General features: G+C 39.4%; 2 protein-coding genes across 4 annotated transcripts in view; one reads left to right on the top strand and one right to left on the bottom strand.

Moving 5' to 3' along the window:
* LOC108234352 (homer scaffold protein 3) overlaps window positions 1-19,816 on the top strand; it is a 42,815-nt gene extending 22,999 nt beyond the window's left edge. For 2 of the 3 annotated variants that reach the window (XM_017413489.3, XM_017413490.3), the window contains 6 exons: window positions 1,018-1,026; window positions 4,006-4,142; window positions 6,975-7,131; window positions 12,623-12,733; window positions 13,637-13,717; window positions 15,379-19,816. In XM_017413489.3, coding sequence (XP_017268978.1) covers window positions 1,018-1,026; window positions 4,006-4,142; window positions 6,975-7,131; window positions 12,623-12,733; window positions 13,637-13,717; window positions 15,379-15,564 — 681 coding nt within the window. In that variant the 3' untranslated portion in view covers window positions 15,565-19,816. The remainder of the gene's footprint in view (window positions 1-1,017; window positions 1,027-4,005; window positions 4,143-6,974; window positions 7,132-12,622; window positions 12,734-13,636; window positions 13,718-15,378) is intronic. The other variant, XM_037974108.1, reaches the window with a different exon arrangement.
* A 437-nt stretch (window positions 19,817-20,253) lies between these two features.
* Window positions 20,254-22,012, bottom strand: uba52 (ubiquitin A-52 residue ribosomal protein fusion product 1). Its single transcript, XM_017413321.3, has 5 exons — window positions 21,945-22,012; window positions 21,411-21,522; window positions 21,085-21,171; window positions 20,841-20,943; window positions 20,254-20,408 (listed from the first exon to the last, which is right to left on the bottom strand). Exons 2-5 carry the CDS (start codon window positions 21,511-21,513, stop codon window positions 20,315-20,317), a joined length of 387 nt encoding a protein of 128 aa, XP_017268810.1. The 5' UTR covers window positions 21,514-21,522; window positions 21,945-22,012; the 3' UTR covers window positions 20,254-20,314.
* Between the last annotated feature and the right edge of the window lie 1,152 nt (window positions 22,013-23,164).

The raw sequence follows: 23,164 nt of genomic DNA, 5'->3' as shown, positions 1-23,164 counted from the left end.
AGTGAAAACAGGGACTCATTCTGAGATAAATAAGTAAACAGTGTGGATGTACTTAAGACAAACGGTGCAGAGAGGAAAGCTGAAAGCTCTCAGGAAAGCTGCTTAATTTTTAACGTACTATAGGAGCCATCGATTTTTACCGCGCTGTTTCTTCTTCACTGTTATGGGTGTGAAGGGAATAATCGCATTTCTGAGCAATAATAAGTTGTCTTTATTGCTGAATCAGCATTTTCATGGTTTTACGTTTGTTTTCTGCCATCTAACTACCTCATACTTTGTGCCATTTAGGATTTTCATGAATCGAAACGTTCGGCTCATTCATTCGTTCGGTGCTCTGTCTTTGGTTTTTGTAACTTTTACAGTTTTAAAAATAATTAACTTTATTTACAAATATTTTCCCATTGAGATCTGTTGCCTTCCTTCAGAAACGTTGTCCTCTTATGAATCTGGTTCAGCAATACAGGCTCCGTTTTTATCTTCTCATGCTAATTTCAGCTTTTGATCGTAGCTAACGTTTTGCTGCTTTTAGCAAGCGTTTTACTATTTTTGATTCTTTTAATTTTTAGTTGGCCTTTTCCTGCATTTACCTTTAGTTGGGGTTTTTTTACCTTTAGCATTTAGCTAATGTTCTGCTTCTTTTAGCTTCAGCGACTCAGTTTCAGCTGTCATTCAGCTCTCAGGATGGTTTTATTTAGTTTTATTTTTGTTACCTGTCAGTCTGAAGTATGAAGCTGGAACCTGTCCTCCCCTCGTTGGGACATTTTTCTGTTTTTGTCCAGCCTTCAGATGAAATCAGAGCTTACTAATTAGCTTTCATCTCGTTCCAAACAAATCATGTGATGCATTTCTTTCCAAATAATGATAACAATCTGAAAGTGAAGGCGGCATGTGGATCACTCGTCCCGCACGAGAACAAAAACCACTTTGAACCTAAAACATCTGAGTCTAATGAACGTTTTTCTCTCTCTTCTGTTTCTCTCTCCCTGGTGCATCATGGGACGTGTTCGTCCAACTCAGCTCTCTCAGGTACGTGACAACCGAAACATGCAACATTCAAACAGCAGGAAAAGAAAAGGGATAACTGCGTTCGTGGCCTTAATGCTGCGCTGCCGATCACGCTCAATATTTAATCTTTATTCTGATTAAAGCTGACTCAGAGCTTCACGATGCTGCTGCGACAGGAAGGAGAAACGTCTGAGGACGGCAGCCGTACAGAATGGAAGGGTACTTATATGAATTATTTAGGATGAACAAAATAAGGCAACACGCTGCTTATTTTATCAGCAAAACGAGTATACAGTTTATTGGTATTAAAGCTGAATATAAACATGATTTTCCTAACTTCACTGGTTCGTTATTATCATTAGTCTTTCACATGTTTGATCTGCAGTGTTTCCACTCAGCCTGTCAGGGAGCAAAATATATATATAAAAAAAACAGCTGCTGTAAATTTATAATCTTATTTATGACTTAAACATGATCTGTTGTATGAATTATTCAGCAATACACACAGTGGACCCTTTGGCTTTAAGGCCGAGCTGGAATCTTCTCAGTTTAGGTTTAGTTTTTTTCTTTTTCCTCCCCTCCTCGGAGATCATCCACACGACTCGGGTGTGTGTTTTTAATTCTGCACACATCCAAAAGAAAATAAAGAGTTGCTGAGCTAAAGATAATAAACCGCTGTCCTCAGGGGAGTGCAGTCAGGCCCGCTCAAATTAATAAGAAAAGCTCATCCCACAGTGGAGGGGCGCAACGTTAAGAAACAAGTTCAAGGTTAGTTTTAAGAAACGAGATGATGGGTCGTTCAGAAAGGTGCCTCTGCTAAGTTATCGGCAAATGTTCAAAAAAGGGAGGAAGAGGACATTTTTTCTGGTCTAATTGAGGCAAAAGATTCGGAAAAACTGTGAGACGGGAAGAATTTTCTGGTCTGCAGGGAAGAAAAAAAAAAATCCAAGCAGATCAGACCAGAGCGTCTGTTTCTGGAATGTCGTTTCCAGTTTCTTTTTCAAACGTGAATGTATTTTTTTTTTTAGCTTTGCATTGCTGTAATTTACAAAAACAGCAAAGAGAGAAAGAAAGTGTTGACATTTCAGCTGCAGATGTTTTTAATTTGTTTGCATAAAACACGAATGAAAGCTCGCTTCACAAACCTCCCAGAGATAACTTGTCAAATCATGAAGGAAACGTTTTGTTTTGGAAACAGATTTACTGTTTTAAAGCAAAGTCGCTATAAAATACAGTCTTTCTACAAAAAGATTCCGACTCGTTTGCATGGAAACCAGCTGCAATTTGACTAAAAATACACCATAAAAAGAACAGATGAATCACCAGCATTTTTCTGTTCTCAGAGAAAAAAAAACCAAAATAAAGTTACATTCATAACTATGGATGTTTTTATATTATTAAATGCCTCATCAAGGTCCTTTTCTATCAAGTGTTTCTGTCCTGACTGACTGATTATTCTTCATGCAGCAAAAGGGACTTAATGTAAAAGGGTTAAATTTTCAAAAATATATATAAAATTTGCTTAAATGTGTCCAGGAGCTAAAAACCTATAAAATAAAGATGATAAATGACCACAGTTTGATAGAAATGACTGCCATTAAAAAGCTACTGAGTGGACATCATTGAGGAAGTGTTAGTTTTGCAGGTTATGTGGAGAAAAAAGAGCAAGAGTAGAGATTTTTCAGCAGTTTTAATATTGTTGTCAGTTTGGTGTGATGTTTTCTGAGGCAACAACTGATTAACCTTTGGAGCCAACTCCACTGAAGATGGCCGCCACAGCTAACTGACCAAAGCCAATACAATAATGCCACTAACTCGGTCAGCTACAGCTTGACGTGGTAGTAGCTGAGAGTCATCCCCAACACAGACTGCAGCTAGTCTGCAAGTTTGATTCGAAGCAGAAAAAGGCTTCAGTCGTGTTCCTTTCCATCTTCAACTCGGTGAACGAAAACACGGCTTTAAGCGCTCTTATCTTTGTCGCAAATCGCACGACTAACATTTAATCAGGTTGAAATCAACTTTTATCACAGACTTGAGATCCAAGGTTAAGAACTTAGTTTGTACATTTTAATGGGAAACAGCTTTATACCAAAACTCTAGTATTGATTATGTTTTAACTCTTTTTTTGTCTTTAATTCTTTTTTTTTCTACCTGACTGACACCCATGAAATGATTTGTATTTGTTTTCACTTAAACAGGACTGAAATTAGTAGAATTCATCCTGAAAGTTAACCTTAGGTTTCTGCAGTATTTTGGTAATGATTCGAGCTTTCGACCGATGCTGGAACCTTGACTGCTACGTCGTTTCCTCGCCTTCACGCTGCAGAGCAACCGTGATTAAAACGCGAGCAGCAGATGAATCCACAGAGCCAGAATCAGCACATCAGTCATTTCCTGTTGAGTCCAGTCAGATCTGTGAGGCTGCATGAAGACAGAAACAGCTGGGCTGCACACATGGCTGCACACATGGCTGCTTGTTCTGCTCGGGGCCTGTTTACAGGAGCCCAGATGGGACATTTGGAGCTCAGTCCTGTTCCCCTCCCGCGTCGTGTCTCCTTTGTTCTAATTGCAGGTCTGGGTGTACGACTGCAGGCCTGAGGGGCACTTTGGGCCAAAACAGCAGGAGTGAACCTGTTTTAATTATTTATAATATTCAGAGTCAGGTTTTTTTATGCTTGAATATTAATGTCACACAGATAATGCACTCTAAATGAAGTTATTAGCCCAGAGAAAATGTTGGGTACTTTATGTTAGAGGAGACTTTTTTATCTTAAATAAAAACTGCAATGCAGGACACAAGGATTTATGTTGTGATCCCGAATCCAAACTTCCCTTATTTAATTAATTTTGACACTTAAACAAAAAGAAAACATCTGGGGTTTTTTCTCGTTTTAAAGTTCTGAATGAAACCCAAGGTCCGGCTCTGATCTCGCCTCTGCAAGTTTGAGCTGGTGTCATCAGGACATCTTTTTGTCTTCCTCCCTCCTGTTGTTGTTGTAGGAGCTGTCGGAGGAGCGTCACTCACCGCCGCTGCTGTCAGTAAACGGGCCCGGCGAGGAAAAGCTGTTCCGCAGTCGGAGCGCTGAGGTGGAGCTGACGGCCGAGAAGGAGAGGGTCAAGAAGATGCTGTCCGAAGGGTAATGACGAGGGATTTTAGTTCCAGGGCGGAAATCAGAGCAGAAAATGTTTGTGTAGGTAAATTATTAAAATGCATAAAAGTGAATAGTTACAGCGTTTAAAATAATAATATCTGCAGGTTTTCTTGTTGTTCTTTACAAAGAACAAATAAAGGTTTGTCGCTGGAGTTTTTGTCAAATATCGTGATTATAAATGATGTCACGCTCAGTGAATGACTCTCAGCTACGACCACATTAAACTTTAGCTCATCATCTGTATATATTTATAAACATTTTTGTGTTGGCTACTGTTGATGAGCTCTGGAGGCCATCTTGAATTGGATTAATCAGCTGATGATGCTCATCCACTGATAAACCTCAGAAAGGTTTCATGAAAACCCGTCCAGCGGTTCATGAGATATTCTGGAAACAAATGCACGAACACGCCGACACGGGGCAAAAACACTGTCGCCCACCTCTGCCTGTCTGCGGCGGGTGATAATAAATCACTCCTGTCATGGATGTGTTGTGACACGAGCTCCAAAGCTACCTGACTCAAGCTGCGAGCCGTTGTCCTCTCAGCTGGTTGTAGAAAAGAAGCAACGTCTTCATCTGCAGCTTATTGTTGTGTTTTTTATTTTAGGAAAGCAGCACATTTCTAATAAACTGACAAAAAATATAAAACAATAAAAAGAAAAAAGTGTGCCTTAGTGCCGGTTTATATTGCACCGCCTGCTGGTGCTGCAGTGTTTGTTTTAGCATTAACTCACTTTAGAATAGCTGCAGATATATATATATATATATATATATATATATATATATAGAAAAACAAACCTTGTGTCATCTCCAGTTTCTGCTGCGACCCAGGAGATGAGTGCTACATGATAAGCCATTGATTTAGACTCACATAAATGTGTAAAATGCATAAAACCTGATAAAACCTGACTGACGTCCTTCACACTTTGACTTTAAAGCAGCTGCTGTGAAATATGAGCACAGCTTCAGCCACACTGAAGAAGTTCAGTGCAATAAATGTAGGAAAAAAAAGTCTTGGCCAAGAATTGCTCCAGCACAGCTTTTATTTATTTTATTTTTTTACCTGTCTAATTAGATTTGGTGTCTTTAGCCTACAGTCAAAACACAAACTGGGTCGAGTCATTCATGTGACCCAAAAAACTAATTTGCCTTTAAGGGCCGTAAGATCTGTGCTTCATTCAGAAGAGACCTTTGAGGGGAAAAACGTTAATTCTTTGATAGAATGGTGTGACAAATGTGCAGAAATATTTCAGATAAAATGATAGTATAGTCACAGGAAGTTAGAATAAAGAGACTAAATGGACAGATGATATTTGCACGGCTGAGGCTTTGCAGCAGCAAGACCAGACAGATCTGAAATATTTGGAGCTTGACTGAACCTCTCACTCATAGAGGTGTTTGCTCTGATTTTGTTTGGAATAACTCTAAATTAACTGGGCTGGTCTAAAGAAGGATTTACCTTCTCTTTGTAAGAAATTAAAAGCCACTAAAGCAGCAATGAGTCTTACTGAACGGATCCAAACACAAAAGAAAAGCAGCTGTTTGCCTTGAAACTGCGCTGTACATCATCCCCTCCTGTGCAGCTTCTGATTGTCACATTATGTGTAATTTTTACATTTGTGCGTGTCTACGACCCGAGACCACCCAGGACTTTACTGCTGCTCGAGGTAAAAGCACTTAATTTTTATCATGTGGCCATTATTGATCACTTATCTTGGGAACAGGAAGCAGAAAAGCCCCCCCCCCCTCGATTGCTTTATAGACAATTATCCAAACGCTTCTACTTTCTGATGTTTATAAGCCTATGCAGACTCCTCTCCCCTGTTGCTATGGTGAATGGTTTTATGGTTGTTAAGCTGTTAGTACAGTCGTCATGACAAAGATTGCTTCCTAAACTCCCATCTTCTCAGCCAAAAGCTCTCTGGTTTATTGGTTTATTGCATGTTCCCACTGAATCCTGACCTTTATCGCCTCACAGGATCTGTCACACACACACACACACACAAGAAAATAAATAAAATTTACTCATCTTTTGTTGGTTTTAAAACGTGACCCGGCGGTGTTGTTTTCCGCTGTTCGAGGTGCATTCTGCTCAGCTTTGGTGCACGCTGTAAATTAAACAGCTTCAACACTAAACATAAAAACAACTTTTATTGAGCTGTTTTATAATCGGACTGTTACCGTATGGGAATATTTTCATGTTACGTTGGATATACAACAACCTTGTGAAGAAACAGAAGCAGAATACAGTTTTTGTTATTATTTCCAAGGTTCAGAATAATCAGAAGCTGCTGATATGAGCAGACTTGTAGCTTCTTAAACGCGCTACACGTTATTAAAGAAATGTTTCACTTTATTACCTCATAATCTGCTGCTTTTTCTCATTAGTGAGTTGGCTGACAGGGAACAGAAAACTGCACCAATTAATTTGAATTAATCAGTTTATCTCAGCTCATCTTCACATTTGATGATTTCAAGCTTGTTGTTTTGGTTTGGTTCAGATAACTCTTTCAGGCCCTGTTCAGATCCAGGATTAAAGTCCGTCTCTGATTAAGAGCGTTCACACCTGGCAGACGAATGCGTACCACTTTGCTGTCAGATGTATTACCTGCTCTGTGTGCAGATACACACACACCCACGTCACACAGATTCAGAACATCTCGAACACGGCTGTTGAGGTCGTTCTTGTATTTGGCGCTATCCAAATTCGGTCCAGTCGCTCTGGGAGGATGTTAATGTCTTGGTGGATATCAAACACCAGCTTCCTTCCTTATAATCGTAATGACAGGTTTGTGTTTGGCTGTGACTCGTCCCCAGGTCCATGTGTGAGATCAACCTGGAGGCTGAGCTGTTCACTCTGCAGGACAGTAATGCCAAGCTGGTGGCGGCGCTGCAGGAGGCCAACAGCAGCGTGGAGCAGTGGAAGAACCAGCTGGCTGAGTACCAGGAGGAGACCGACCGTCTCAGAGATCAGGTGACCGCATCCCCTCCCCTGCTGTTCAGGAACACAGTTACTTTAGGCTAAATGTTGCATGAAAAGCTTTCCGAGCGTCAGGAAATAAAAGACGAGCTCTATTAAATTCTGATTGAACACAAGGGGGTTGTTATTATTCCTTTCGTAGCTGCTAAAACGAAACAGAAAAGAGATTGTTTATAATGAATTTTGGCCGTAATCAAGTTCTCCGGTTGTCTCATCAGTGAGAGGTAGGATCAAGCATCTGTGCCGTTGCCGTGGTTACCTGTTGATTAACATTTCTTTTAATTAAATTCAAAGGTCTGATTCAAGATGTCTGTTGTTTTGCACGTCGAGGCGAGACAAAAGTGGGTGTTTTGTCCACACGAAAAAGTCCAGATCTGGCTCATATTTTTCAATAAACAAGTGAACATAATATTGTTTTTTTTTTTTTTATTTGATGTCCTAAATCAAATCAGCCTTTGCTGTAACCACATTCAACCTGTTAAACAGCTCCTGTTCTAATCCAAACATTTGCTCACAGGCTTGTTAAGTATTTGGCAGGAAGTCTTTTCCGAGCATCTTGCAGAACTTCTGGACTCGGGCTTCTGTCTCTTCGTGTAATCGCAGCTTGTAGCCTCAGGGCCGAGGCCTCATCTTCCTCTCGTCACACACGGTAATCCAGCGTGACGCCGGCTGGATGTTTCAAACTGCAAACTTTATATGGATCACCGGAAACCGTACAGATACCTCCTCGTTACTGGCAGGGTTTTTACAAACATCATCGAGTTGATCAGAATCTTTGTTGGTTGATCTGCTCAGATTATTATTATTCGGTTGTTGTATAATAATGTCTGCTTACCTGACCCAGGCATAAACAACAACATATAGCATTTTGGTTATTTATTTAGTGTCAGAACCAAACGTTTGTCAGCTTTAGTTAATTAGTGTGTTTTCCTGTACAGATTGCACAAGATTGTCTTTCTCTGGCTGTCTGTTAGCAAAATATCTCTTGAACCACAAAATGGATTTTAATAAAACTTTCAGGAAATAATCATTGGATGTACATCTACATGTGATTAACTTTTGAAGCCAGTCCAATTTAAGATACCCTCCACACCCATCTGCCTTTAGTAAACACAGAAATGGCTTTAATTCAGTCTACGTTACAGATACTGACCTAAAACTTGTTGTGGTAGTAGCTGAGAGTCATACATAACATATACTCTGAGCATGACGTCTTGCAATATTGCATGAGATAACAATTAACATTATTTTGAAGGTTTGACCCAAACAACTATAACTCTAATTCTACAGTTTCAGTGAAAGGTCTTTAATTTAACATGTTAAGAAAATTCAAAATGATCCTAAAAGTTTAAAGATGTTAAAGGCAGAATAATTTAAAGTAATCTAAAATGTAGTTATTTAGCTTCAGTCTGACTTCCTGTCCTAAATGTCCACTCGGATAGAAACTGGATTTGAAGCAGATGTTCTTTTTTTTATTTCTTACATTCAAACAGTGTGCAAGTATTGCAGTAAAACCTCCCTGTAGACTGCTTCAAACTGCAGATTCATTTGTCATCCAGCTCCCCTCCGTGGCATATTTCTGTTGACAGGCTCCCGTGACGATCGCGGGGCCAGAACGCAGACATTTCATCTCTAATTTAGAGAGAGGAAATTACGCCCCTGGTCAGGCTTAACAAAGCATCTTCAGTGGGACACTTCTGCTCGTCTGGAGCAAAACGTTATCACTACTGACAGAAACTCGCCCCTTTATCTTTCGCTCAGCTCAGGGTTTCGTCTGCTACGTCTGCGCAAGTCCAGGTGAAGGTTACCCCTCACACACACACACACACACACACTGAGCTGCAGCAAAGTCAACCAGGTGGCAGGAAGTAGAACAGGCCTCCAGGGTTTGGCAGCGGGTATTGAGAGGGGCAGGAGTGTGTTTATTTTCTTTTTCGGGACAGGACACCCTATGCTGCCCATCTCCTCCCCCCTCTGTCCCAGTTAGAAGAAGGAGATAAATCACCAAAGAGGCAGAGGGAGAAAAGCTGGGTTTTTTTCACTTTTTGCTTCTCCAACGTTGGTGTTCATCCACCCGCAGAGACAGAAACAGGCTCTGGCTTTTATTTTCTGGGTTAACTCTGACCTCTCTTTAGATTTAATTAGGGTTAACACCAATCCTGTTGTATATTGAACTGGAAAGTAAGAAATGCCAATATTTTTTATGCTGCTGTTTGTGCTTGGTGTGTTTTATCTTTTACATATTTTCTTTTTATATCTATGAAAATAAGAAGCATTAGTCATGAGATGATGTAGAATCCATATCTAACACACAGGCACTTAAAAATACCTGCTTTATCTTGAACACATTTGAAAACTGAGGAAAACTAAGTCAATCTAATTAAATATATCTGCATTTATCACCAAAACTTACTCTGTACCTTAAAGTATGAACAGATGATTAACATGCTAAACAGACAGTTCAGTTTGGACATATTTTTTTAAAAATATACAATATATTGATGTTTGGATTCTTCCAAATTAGTGCACATGCTTTCTCACAAGGCCAACTTCATATTATGAGATAGAAGTAAAAAAAAAAGTATTTAATTGATTTACAGCAGCAAAATAAATGTTATATGAGCTGCAAAATGTGAAAAGTTTTGGGGCTCTTTGGTGCTTTATTGTGCTGTAAGAATCTATTAACTTGACTTCATTTTCATTTTCTTATTTGTTAAGATGAAATTGTTTTCCTGGGTTTATTTTCTTCATGAATATTTGTGTTGAGTTAAGAACTTCTGGACACACACACACCGAGCTGGGGAGTGTGTGTGGACAATCCCCTCTTTCAACGTGGACGCAGTGCAGCGCGGCGTGGTGTGGAATCTATAAAACCCCCGCCTTGAAACGGCCCGTAGAAAAACGCAGAGCGTGACTTTAAAGGCCGACAAAAGGAAATGTTTGGCCACATGAGCAGGAAATCCTCTCTGGCCTCAGACACACATTTAGTTTTCGGACATTCAAGGTGAGCTGAAATAGTAAAAACTGGAAACAACACAAGCTGTAATGGGTTCTGCTGCATCAACATTGCTGTAAATCAAAAGTGAAAGGCGGGGGTTTGAATTCCACTTTATTTATTTTGTGCTTTTTCTTATCACAGATGCTTTTAATAAGCTTATTTCTGTCACTGTCAGGTCAAGGGCAGACATTTTCTTGAATCTATCCCCGTTAGAGTTAAAGAAATACTACCAAATATTATTTTACAGCTCTATATAAGATCTTGATATATTGATGCATTAATTATCGTCTGCCGTGAAAGGTAGACTTGAGAATGTTTTTGCCTCTGTGTGTGTGTGTGTGTGTGTGTGTTCGTCTATAGCTTTAGCAAATTATCTCCTGAACCAATGGATGGATTTTAACTAAACTTTCAAATCAAATCAAAGCTTATTTATATAGCACATATACAACAACCTCAGCTGACCAAAGTGCTTCACAATAATTAACAACATAGATATGATAAAAGAAATTAAATTAAGTTGGAACGGAGTTTGACTCGTGAGGTAAAGGTTTCATATCGCTGCAGTGATTACGATCCTCTCACTAGAAATTTAACAGTTCGGTCCGAGTGAACCGTCTGACACGTCACCCTATCATGAACACGTTAAAATTTTACATTCATCCACTTAAGGCACCATTTGTTTGAGCAATTAAAAAGTGAGAAAGTCGGAAGTCTGTTGAGTCAACGTCAGGTTCAGAAAACAGAGAAAGTGATGCATTGTGAGCCTCACGACTTTTAAAGTGGCTGCAGATTCAGACTTTCTAAACACTTGGGATCCAATTAATTGGAGTTCTTAAGCTGATTACCGTCACCGTGTGCAAAACAGAGCGTAAACCGCTCCGATCCGAGCTGACCAAAGCCAGGAGGGAGTTGAACCTTTAATGTCAGCGTGTTGGTGCAGAGAGTTGGGGAAAGATGACGAATTTCACATCACATCGGGTCCAAACCTCAGATGCTGAACAGTTTGTCCTTGTTTTTTATCAAACTGTCCCTCACACCCTCCAATCTTTCCATTAATATGTTAAACTCAGGGAACTGGGTCAGAATGGGGGGTAAAAAATATTTTATTAAAATCCTTTGCCGGGTCACATCCCTCAATTACAAAAGTCTCCCAGGCGAGAGGCGTCAACTCTGAGCTCTCTGGCAGCAAAGCTGTTTTTCCAATGAGAAGCATTACTGTTCGTGTGTGTTTCTGTGTGTGTGTGTGTGTGTGTGTGTGTGTGCGTGTGTGGAGACACACAGTAAAGGGAGTCCAGCTGAGAGAACAAATAAATAAAAGTGTCCTTGATTCATGAGTTGATTAGACAGAGGTGTGATGCCTGAATGATGCTGCGAAACAAAACTCCGAGTCCGAACTAAAAGGAGTTTTATCTGCTGTGAAAATCACATCAATACGTCTCTTTCTGTGTTCAGTGTAGGTGGATGTTTTCATGAATAGCAGTATTTGTGTCTATATGTTTTCTCCTCTTGCATTAAGATGAAAAACCTTTTAATGCTGCTTTTGCAGCTTTACCTTGAGGTTATTCATCATGTAGGTGCATCACATATAAAGTTTATTCAAGCTTTTTAAGCCCCAATTTATCGATTAACAGCTGAACATCCGCTCCAGCATGGTTTACGTCACTGAAAGTAAACTGTTTGCTCTTTACATGTCAGGCAGCTTTTTGTTTCTCATGCTTTTGATTTGTAAAAAGCCACAAAGCATATTCCCACGAGAGCAGGACTGATCGGGTTCAGGCTGAGAGTTTAAGTCTGATAACAAAGGGAGAGGATCTGGAAATCAGCTCAGTGTGAAACGACCAGTGGGCTTGAGAATAACTAGAGGAAGGAAAGCTTTTTTGAACTGTTTGTGTTCCCTAACGCCGAGTTTCTCATTAACTTTAATTAGGCAAGTTGTATTTAGTCTTTATGCAATGTTATGTTTAATGTGAATGGTGTGTGTGTGTGTGTCCTTTGCAGTTTTTATCCTCTTATAAAAGCCACGACTCAGTCTTTAAACACATTAAATCCTTCACTATTATGACATCAACCTGAGTCTTTTTGCCAGGTAAATATCGACACCAAAAGGCAAATGGTTGTGTGTGTGTGTGTTTGTCTGTTACCAAATTATCTTATGAACGACTGGACAACTGATTAACCTTTTGAGGCAATCCAGTTCAAGATGGCTGCCACAGCTAACAGACATAGCTATACATCAGTCAGTTTTGCAGATATTGAGCTAAAATACGGTGTGGTTGTAGCTGAGAGTCATTAACAACACATACTTTGAGCGTGACGTCTTGAGACATCGAATGAGGTCGCGCATGAAGTCATTTTTAAGGTTTGACTCAAACTGCTCCATCATTTCTCTTAGCCTAAAACTGAAAGATGGCGGGCGATATGCATTCCTTTAAGGAGGTCCAGGCCTTTCTTGTCACTCATGTATTTGTTTGCGTGTTTGTGTTGCAGGTGGCAGAGCTGGAGACCCAGCTGGGACATCCTGCTGCTGGTCAGACGGCTCAGGAGGAGCTGAGTGAGTCACTGGAGGAGCTGGAAGCCTTGCTGAGAGCCAAAGACCAGGCAAGACACAAAGTCCCCTCCCTGCGCCGAGGACTGTCCAAACCTATTTGTCTTCTTATTACAGGGAGTCTAAGAGTAGAAAGCCGGCCCATTATACAACAGCACACACGTTAGTCTCCCAGTAGTCAGCTGGATATACAGTAAAGGCCTTAATCGCTGTTTGATATTCAGCTGCAGTAAAATAAACCAAAAAAAGTCTTCGGTAAAGCTGCGGTTTGTGAACGTCCAGGTGCAGAGTGTCAGCTCGAGTTGTTCCTCTCTAAATCATCTTTAATGGTTTTAATGAAATCTTTCTGGCTCAGTAATCTTGTTTTTGTCTCCTCCAAAAAGGAATCACTTTGCAAAATTAAAGCAGACACAAGCCGAAAGGAACAAATGAATTTCCTCGCTTTTTACGTGAGCTAAGGCCCGAAATCCATCTTTTAGCTGCTGTTTCCTGTTGTTGCTGTGATCAGGCAGAAAAACTGATTCTATAAATCCCTCTCTCAACACACAAAGAGGCTCTAGTGTTATTTATTTCTGTGTTGTGTAGGGCTCTTCATGTTCAGTAAAATAAGGAATTAAAATTGTCTTGTGTTTGGCTCGAGTTGGTATGCAGCAAATAACAGTGGAAATTTCCTCTAAAGGAAAATATTCCTTAAAAGCAGCAGCTTACTTCTCGTTTTTAGTCTCATTAATGCAACATCTGTTCCTTTGTTTGCACAAGGTTCACTTTTACAGACAGGATCCTGATATTTTCCACTGACTGCTGCTGTGTGATAAATGACTTTGATTCCTTTTGAACCACATCTGGGCATGGACCAACGCATTTTGGTGCAAAAGGGGAGCTGAATAGCCTTAATAACAGGCTGTGGGAGAATCGAAGAGGCAGAGCTGTAACTATTTGAAATCAATGTGTTTCAGGAAATTCAGAGTCTGCAGAGCAAGAAAACAGACGTGGGTGAGCTGGAGAAGGAGAAAGAAGAGGTCATGCAGAGACTCCAGGTAAGTTGTTGATCAGTTTAGTTTGTAAAACTGCATTTCATTTCCCCTCTCAGGCTTTATATTTGCAGAAAAACATCTTCAGGGATTCTTTCCTGCTGCAGCTCTCAGTTATTTTGAAGCAATGTTATTACCATTCAGCTGACTTTCATTCACAATTGATCACTGGGTGTAAAAACTTGCTGCTTTTCTTGAGTCAAATGGAAAACGTTTGTTTTCAGACTGAAGGAAAGACATTCAGAGGAGATGAAATTAATAATAGAAATTGATCAGCTCTCTAATTCTTTAGAAACAGAACAAATAACTATTAAAAGGAATCAAGAATCATTGCTGGAAGCAAAAGTTTCGTTCCTGTGGGAGGTTTTAAAGGCGGAATTTAACAAGAAAAGATTTCAGAGTCGAGTCGAAATCCTTTGAGATTTCAGAAAATAAACTTGGTGTGATCCAGTGTAACACCTACTTTACACAGAGGACATCCATAATAACCATTCACACAAATAAAGATGGATGAAACGACTCTGTTAACTTCCATTGTTCAAAACTGAAGCCAACATGTCCGTTTTTCTGGCTGCTGCCATGTTGTGTTTGTGGAGCCAGAGTCGATATGAAAGTCGCTGACAGGCTGCCGTATCAATCATAACCTAACGTCACTCTTTTCTTTAAGCAGTAAATTGAAAATTTAAACTAAATGCATTTTTTTTTGCTTATTTCAACATACAGCAGCGAGGTAAGATCAACAAAAATCAACCTGAAGTGTGTTTTAGTCAGAGAAATGTCCCAATCATTCATTTATATTGAAGACTTAAAACTTATAGACACTAGGGGGCGTATGTCCTGTCTGGCTTCAACTTCTGGTTTATAGTCCAGCTTTAGTTAGAATATAAGTCAATAATAATAACTCTAAAAAAGCCTCACTTCATCACACTGTTTATCTTTGATTATTCATGAGTAAACAGAGATGTTGTCAGGCCAGCCAAGTGTTTCATGGTTACTGTGTCCTTGTAGTCGTTTGCATTTCTGCTTCAAAAACAAAAGTTTTTCATTATCAGACAGAATTATGGTCTGTTTCTTGTGGTGGAAAGTTCAGAAAAGCAGCCAAATTGAGCATTATTGATTGGTCGGTCCTGCGTTCTGATTGGCTCGCTGCTGCGAGTTGATCTCTGTTGTCTTCAGACCTGACAGAGATGAATAATCAAACCGTCTGCATGAAACAGGAAGCTGAGGCCAGTTTGAATTAGAACAAGTGAACTTGGCTTCAAGGGCAAGAAGAATTATATCAAATTTCCTTATTAGGATGGGAGATTGTATCTGATGCGTAGTCTTTATTAGGTCATCTATCATTCTTACCGTAGCTGTCAGGTATGAATTATGTATGATCACTTTCAACCTTTGTAGCACTCGTATTTATCCTCTAATTCTTTCTGTGTTGTATCTGGCATACAGATTTGCCTTCAGAAGCACAAAATGTACATTTTAGTCTAAACTATAACATTTTCCAGGAACACATTAGAGAGGAGTAAAGAGTTTGTGATATTTTGAGCAAAGTTAAGCCAGTTTTTGTTCAAACCTGCAGGTCTCTACAGGTCAGCTTCATTTGCTACAAACCATGCATTTATTCAGTGATCGATCGATTCAGTTTTTTTAAAACCCCAACGTGTCTGCAGGAAGTGGAGAAACGAAACACGGAGCTGGAAAATCGCGTCCAGAGGGCTGAGAAAACACTGGCCGCCAACCGTGAGGAGCAGGAGCAGGCGGAGGTGGAGGTCCAGCGGATCATTGAGGTTCTAGACATTAAAATCTGCGACCTGAAAGGCCTGCGGGAAAGCTTAGCGAAACTGGTCGATAAGTAGCCGCAGCTGGAGCCAGGGTGCATCTCCACAGTCGGTGTCCGTGTCCTCGATGTGAGCGTGATGTTTAACCGCTGCAGCAGCAGAGCAAAGATCAAAGCAATATGGTGGAAATCACCTCTATTTCTTTCTGTTAGATCAGTGAAGCTAAGCAGCAGCTGGTACACTCCTCTTAAAGGTGCTATGTGGAAAACAAACCATGCATCTGCCACCAGACTCACCTCTCTGAACGCTCAACATCTATTTGCTTTAGATGTAAACTAAATATATTTGATACAAATCTGACATAACGTCTCATGGGTTTAAAAAGAACTTCATTGTTTAATACTTGTACCTAATCTTTTAATACTTTTTGTATTTTTACATTTGTGGTGTATTTGTTTGTTGCATTTGCTGAAATTGGCCCAAATCGTATAACTTTCAAGGATTAATTACCCTTTTTTTTGGTGAAGAAGCGCTGCAGCTGCTCCTGCTTTACTCTTACTGCTCTGTCTGCAGTCTGTTGGTCCACACGCTCTGAGAGCTGCTGGAAAAGGTGTTTGAGTCACAACTTCGTTCCTGCATCAGTGTCTCTGCAGAACCCAATGCTTCCCTTTCTTTTTCTTTTTGCCCACAACTCCTTTCATTTCTTGTCTATGAATTCGTATTTCCCATGATGGTTGGAAAGAAGGAACTTTTATCTTTCTCCTTTTTGTTCTTAACTTTTCTCTCTGCCATCTTGACTCGGTTTGACAAGGAACAACTATGAGCTACGGGATAAGATCACTCCCCCATGAAAGGAATGTTTTTTTTAAAAGGTAGGGTTTTTTGGTGTTATCAGTAGTCAGTATTTTACCTGTGGTAGACAGCAGTCAGAGAGATTTCAGATCCCCCACACGGACAGCGGCTGGCCGCTTACCGACGCTCCGTGCCGTGACATTAAGCGATATTCCTCTGCACTGTTCTCTCCTGAAACAATACGTTCTGTGTGTACTCACTCCCCGCTTCCTGTACCAGCTCTTCTGCTGTGCTTTTATTGACAACCTGCTCTTGTTTTGTTGCAGGGCTGTTTCGTATCAAAAGTTTAAACAGACAGACACACGACGCCAAATCGCATCTTTTTAAAGACGATGTGGGGAAAAAAGATTGCTTAAAGATTGGCTATTCTGGTAGGAAAGAAAAACCTGTGAAGCCGATATTTTAAAGTTGATCTGTGTTATTACAGCACGATTCAGCTTGACTAAATTATATATTTTTGTAGCATTAAGTGACGCTCTTCTAACAGTGTAAGGCGTCGTAGCGCTCCCGGTGTGTTTTTTTTGGCTTTAGGGAGAAATTCTCACACAAGAGTGAAACTGCTTACAGAAAAAGTCCATTCAAGAGTCTAAAACAACTCAAACTCAAAACCTTTTTAGTGCTTTAACCAAACATCATACTAGGTACTATTACACCTTGACACTTTTGCACAAGACAGTTTATATTGTCACTGTTGCATACTTTCATATGCCGCTGTTTGCACAGAAGCTGCTAACTGCTAATTATAAGTCCCAGTTTTGCTGATCTAATCCCAGAACAAGAGCCAATGAGATGAGAGTAAAAATAAGTGTTTTTTAAAGCAAAACGACTTGACTTTTCTAAGAGGTGATAGGATATCTGTATGAGCCAGATTACACAGAGAAGGAATTGTTTATAAGAAACACAGCTACTACTTTAAGTGAAACAAGACAAATGTTTAATTAAAAATAAGTGATGTTGTCAAAATGCTAATTTTAGTGTTTGCTCAAACAGTTAGAAAAAAATGTTTTAGTTGGTTTAGTTGAGGATTTCTCCCAAATAAAATCCCTCTAACTGTTGTCTACTACAAGTAAGACACTGACTGCTCATATGGACTCTAAACAATCAAATTAAAAACCAAAAAACTCTCATTTTAAGTCCAGTTTATAAATCAGACCTAGTGTAATTGAAAAGTAACACAGAACATGTTCAAAAAGAATGAGGTGATGATTTATTCATAGATAAATCAAACCTCCTTTCCAGGGAAATCTTAAAAGAAGCTTGCTATTTTTAGTTTCATGTTTTTCAGCTTATAGAGTGTGTGTGTGTGTGTGTGTGTGTGTGTGTGTGTGTGACCAGAAGCTGTGGTGTTGTTTTCCAGCAGAGCTACATGTGTAAATCTCAGCTTCTCAGGCTTGTCTGGACACGGATGGGGACATCTGTAAAGAACAAAGTGACTCAATAAATGTTTCTTCTTCCTGTGTAGTTTAGACCTAAAATAAGTCTAAATTCCTCATATTGTTTTGTAAAAATAAAGCTTTTAGATTTAGATTTTTGTGTTACTGTCGGTCATCAATAGAACAAGTTTTATCAAGTTAAGCTCTACGAGTAAAATCCCTGCTTTATCATACCAGCCTTCCTCTGTCTCTGTGGAGATGCACCCAGTAGGAGTGTTGTCAGGGTTCGGACATATTCGACGGCAAAGACCCTGCAGGAAAAGTGCGCTCCAGTTCGTCCGCAGGCCCCGCGATCACACCAGCCCGAACGTCAGCAAACTCAGAGACTGACACGGCCGTCTTCTGAGAATCGCCAGCATAAAACTGTTTCTATTTTATAAGAACTGCGGTTTCTCACCACTTCTTCTATTATTCATGTTCACCGAGGAGTTCCTGGCTGTCAGGATGGGACAATCGGCAAAGTTTAGCAGCTGAAAAAAAAAAAAAGAAAAGAAAGGAAAACATTGTAAAGTTCAAAACCACAGCTGCTGCATTTGTATTCCCCACACTTGTCCTGGACATGTGTCAGAGACGCTGCTTTCCCCACCTTCATGTTGTTCAGTTCCAACTTTTTATTGCACTCTGTCGAATTTGTGCCAAGTTTCATTTTGTTTACATTTGTCGATGTTCACAAAAAAACTACCTTTATGTACTTAATCTGTTGCTCAACACTAAATCTCCAGAATGACGATCTTAGAGACGCAGGGTTTACATCACTACGATATGACTGCATGAGCGCTGCAGAGGCCTTGTGTCTGCCAAGAAACGTGCAGCCTCAGACTGCTCGACTTTAACAACACAACCACAGTAGTTGTAGTAAAATGGTACTCAGCTGACGTGTCTGTCAGATGCACAAAATCTATCGATTCTTGCTTCTCGGACCCTGATGAGTTATTGATTTCATCATGACGGTAATATAGGTACAAATGACGTGCAGTTTGTTTGCAGCTAATGAAGCAGTCACAGGCAGAACCATCACGTCCACGATTCAAAAATGGTTAATGTAATGTAGCAGCCGCTCGTCATTACATTAACTTCCATTTATTCCCTTACAGGTTCAGCTCGCTTTGACGCTTGACTGCGTTACATGTCAGCAGCTCTCAGTAGTTTAATAAAGGAAGAATGCATCATGTTGTTTTGGATCACATAAACACTACATTTCATCACCTACAGGCGAGGAATTCATCTGATCAAGATCAGCTGCATGCAGAAATCAGCAGTATGTCAAGCATAGATGCCTGTTAGCAGATAATACAAGTAATTGTAGATAATCAGTCCTTTGCAGAGCTTGAGTGGTGGTTTTCCCCTTATAGCTTTGACAGATTGCTACCTTTTGTTTAGTGTTTTAAAAAAGCCCTGAACAAGCACAGCATGTTTGATGTCGAGACACTTCACGGCAGCCTTATTCCTGTTTGACTACTGCACAAAACCCCCATACACATACATTACAGGACAGGGATTGTCCTCTGATGCTACAAGTCACTCTAGATTTGAGTTCATTTATTAAACCTTAACAAGCCACAACACAAGAACGTGTTTAGGATGCAGATCTCCAGAGACTTTAGTTTTTCTCGTGATGGAGAGAAGCAAAAACTGCAAATTTGGGAATCTATTACAAGCAGACAAAGGGCATTACTCTCATAAATGTGCAGCATTGATGGGCGCACTGCTCCTTTGATTGGAATATTGATTGTACTGAAACATCTGGTACCAGCCTTTACAGCGTTTGTTACTGAAGATGTACCATAATCATGCTGAAGCCTCATGAACTGGAACAAGCTGATGTTCATCTGAATTTCTCCACCAGTTCTTCAGTTTGTCCCAAACATCTTCAAGTACGACTTTGAATACCTCGGACCCGTTTAGTTGTATTAGTTTCTTTTGTTTGAAAAGAAAACTAATGTTGGACACGAATTACTAAATCTGAGGGATGATCCTTTGACAATGTGAGATATTTCCTTATATTTGTACTAAACTATGTTAACATTAAAACTCTGCCACACAAAGTTGATGCTGTTTTTGTGTGATGACAAACTCTCTTCATCCAATACCAGGTTTTTATTTTTTCCTTCTGCTTCAGTGAAAGACGTTTGTTTTGTATCTGCACCGTTATGGGTCAGTTGTTAAAAGAAAGAACCTATGCATTATTTTTATTAAAAGACCCAACTCATTTGAATTCAGCCACCTAACTTGGGAGCACGCCAGTTTGTTTTTAACTAGGTACAGCTCCAAGGAACTGCTCCAGGCTTGTCCTTGAGAATTCAGCACAGGCTTCTTAGAACAGTCCTCTGATGCAAACTGCATGCCAACATCTTCAATCTTGATTCAGGAACATTTGGTGAACAGTAATGAGTTTATTGAACCAGCTGAATTTTACTGCAACCAAATAATCAAGCAAACATTTGTTCCTGTGACTGAATAAATACAAACCAGACTGGCAGCATAGTATTTTTTACATTTATTTTAACACAAAATGGCGTACAGTGCCAATGCAACCATGATGTTTACTTCAGCTTCTTCTTGGGGCGAAGGTTGTTGGTGTGTCCGCATTTCTTCTTGCGGCAGTTGACGGCACGAGGGTGCAGACGGGCATAGCATCTGGGGAAACAAAGTGGGCAAAGTTTAAATGCAAGAGTAGTTTTCATCTGTCACTGTTAGCTTCTAATGTAATGAAAATTAATCTATGAGAAGCTTAATTGTGATAATTTTGATAATGATTTTGATAATGTGTCAAACAATACTAAAAATGAGTAGAACGCACCATTTTAGTTAAAAATAAAAGTTTAGACGTGACTCCCATATTGTCCTTTCTAATACAGCCTTAAAAAGTAAACACTGAAACTCCTTTACAGCTCAATACTTGCTGGATTTCTTTTAATGAAGTAACTGCAGATTTTGTTATGAATCAGCACTACACAATGAAAAAGAAAAGGTATTTTTGCACTATAGGCGTGGTCTAAATTTAGATGTGGCTTTAGATGACAGCAGACAGGTGAAATAACATGAAGTTATGCGTCAGCTCGAACTTACTTGCGACAGATCATCTTGTCACAGTTGTATTTCTGGGCCAGCTGTCTGAGTGAGGGCTCGATGATGCCACCACGCAGACGAAGAACCAGATGAAGGGTTGATTCTGAAGAACAGGCGAGACGTGACGTCAGCCTCGAGTTCGTTAAGCAACCTCATACGTTTTCAAAACTGTTTAAAACTTGAATCATCCAGAAATCGCAGTAACAGAGCAATACTCTGCCAACTATTCGGCACCAGGCCTCACCTTTCTGGATGTTGTAGTCCGACAGCGTGCGGCCATCCTCAAGCTGTTTTCCAGCAAAGATCAGACGCTGCTGATCGGGAGGGATTCCTGCAAACAGCACAACGACCATTAGCGTTAATGTCTTTACAGGAATAATTTATACTGATTGATTGAGACGAGTTACTGAGAGTACAGTACATGAATACAAAATCTAATAGCTGAAATCTTGCACTCATTTCACATAATCTCCTGCAGATTCATACCAAAAATACCATCCATTTAAGATTTAATACGTCTGCTGGTTTAAAGAGGAGCCAACTTAAAGTAAATTTAATGTGTAAACTCACCTTCCTTGTCTTGAATTTTCGCCTTGACATTTTCGATAGTGTCACTGGGCTCAACCTCAAGAGTGATGGTTTTTCCCGTTAATGTTTTCACAAAGATCTGCATCTTTGCAGGCTGTGGGAACAAAATTTAAACAGTTAGCTTCGAGCCTGACAGCGCCGCTAGCTCGCACCCATAAACACCGCTTTATTTTACACAAGCCCGCTTTAAAAAGCATAAAACACACGGCTCACGGGGTTGTGCTACTTGTAACAAGATCACATTTTGTGACTAAATGGTTTGAGTTGTTTTATTGACTTGTGTTCAGTGTAGAAACGTAACTAGCTGTTAGCTTAGCGAAGGCCTCGCCACATGCCGCTACGGGTAGCTGGAGGTTTTAAGGTTACGCTCTTTTTTTACGCCTGAAATCTTTGTCACAACCACACAACAAAGAGGCCATTTATTTATAAAAGACAAATAAAACATTTTTATTCGGAATAAACTAATCAACGACGCGAAAAACCTCTAAATATATACTGAACAAAACGTGCACCCACCCGGCCGATAGCTGAGCCTCACCGAAAAGAGAACGGAAGAAGCCGACGCTGGGCTACGTCACTTCCTTTTTTGACGTGGTTTCCAAGGTAATATAACGTTGTAAATAATTTTACTTATTTTTTTCTTACGTAAGTTTTGAATAGGCCTTTAATCACGCTGTATTATACGCATATATTTAAAGCTTTTGCAAATATAGTTTAGGAGTTGAAGGTGCTGCTAAAACTCCAAGCTAGAGCTTTTTAAACTCTAGCTGATATTTTTATGAATTATTATTTCTTTTAATCCCTCCAATTAATTAGTATTATTTCCTTTAATTACGTTAAACTAGTCATATATTCAACGTTTTGAGTCCTTTTTTGTGGTCTAAGCTCTTGAACACAGTTTAAAATGAAACTTGGCTGACACCTGCTGTTCTTCTGTCTGAACTGATGCTGTGTGGCAATTTGAATTCACACAAATAAACATTAAATATTGTGCACAAACGTTTAACTAGTGCAGATGTAACATTTTAAATTGTATCTTATTAGACTACTTCATTTTATATTCATGCATTTCCATTATCAAATCAATGTTAATTGTCTGGATGCAGAGTCAGCTTTCACACTATTGTTAACCTGTTTATAGTTTCTTCTGTATGTTTTTAGGCTTCTAACTACTTTACTAAACTTTCAGCAGTTATATCTCATTCAGGAGATGGGTGCTCTGACTTTTTAAATTTGTAACATTTATACTTTTTAAGATATTTAACTTTATTTCACCTTTTTGGTTTCATTGAAATGAACAGGGATTTTTTAATTTTAGATTTTTGTTATGGTAATTTTAGCTTTTAACAACTTTGCTAATTTTAGCATTTTGCTTATTTTGGCTTCTGTTCTTCTTGTTTTTTTTTAAACAACTTAGTTGTTTTAAACAACTTGACGCTTCGTTCAATGCTCCATGTTTACACTGTGTTTTTGCAGAAAATGCAAATTTATCTAGTTTTTCATATTTCTTTTTGTACATTTGTTGAAGTGTACTGTGCACTAAAATAAACACTCTGACTTAATAAAACACTCTGTTTTGAATATCTGTGGGTAAAAACCTGCGATTACTGTTTGAAAACGACTGATAACTTTTTTTTAATATGTATTTGGCGCATCTTGTTTTTTATGTGCTTCTATGTTCAATAAAATGCTACAATCAACTATTTTATATTTTCCACGTTTCCTTTTTTTTTATT

This window comes from Kryptolebias marmoratus, linkage group LG24 (assembly GCF_001649575.2).
Source record: "Kryptolebias marmoratus isolate JLee-2015 linkage group LG24, ASM164957v2, whole genome shotgun sequence".
Taxonomy (NCBI): Eukaryota; Metazoa; Chordata; class Actinopteri; order Cyprinodontiformes; family Rivulidae; genus Kryptolebias; species Kryptolebias marmoratus.
Note: the sequence above shows the minus strand (reverse complement) of the source record. Positions and strands in the feature narration are given on the sequence as shown.

What these genes read in the sequence shown, in the direction of transcription:
- uba52 (XM_017413321.3), bottom strand. Translation starts at nt 21,513, where the DNA reads ATGCAGATCTTTGTGAAAACATTAACGGGAAAAACCATCACTCTTGAG. An exon ending in GGACTACAACATCCAGAAAG is followed by an intron (nt 20,944 to 21,084) that starts GTGAGGCCTGGT and finishes CCTGTTCTTCAG; the next exon opens with AATCAACCCTTCATCTGGTT. An exon ending in GACAAGATGATCTGTCGCAA is followed by an intron (nt 20,409 to 20,840) that starts GTAAGTTCGAGC and finishes TTGTTTCCCCAG; the next exon opens with ATGCTATGCCCGTCTGCACC.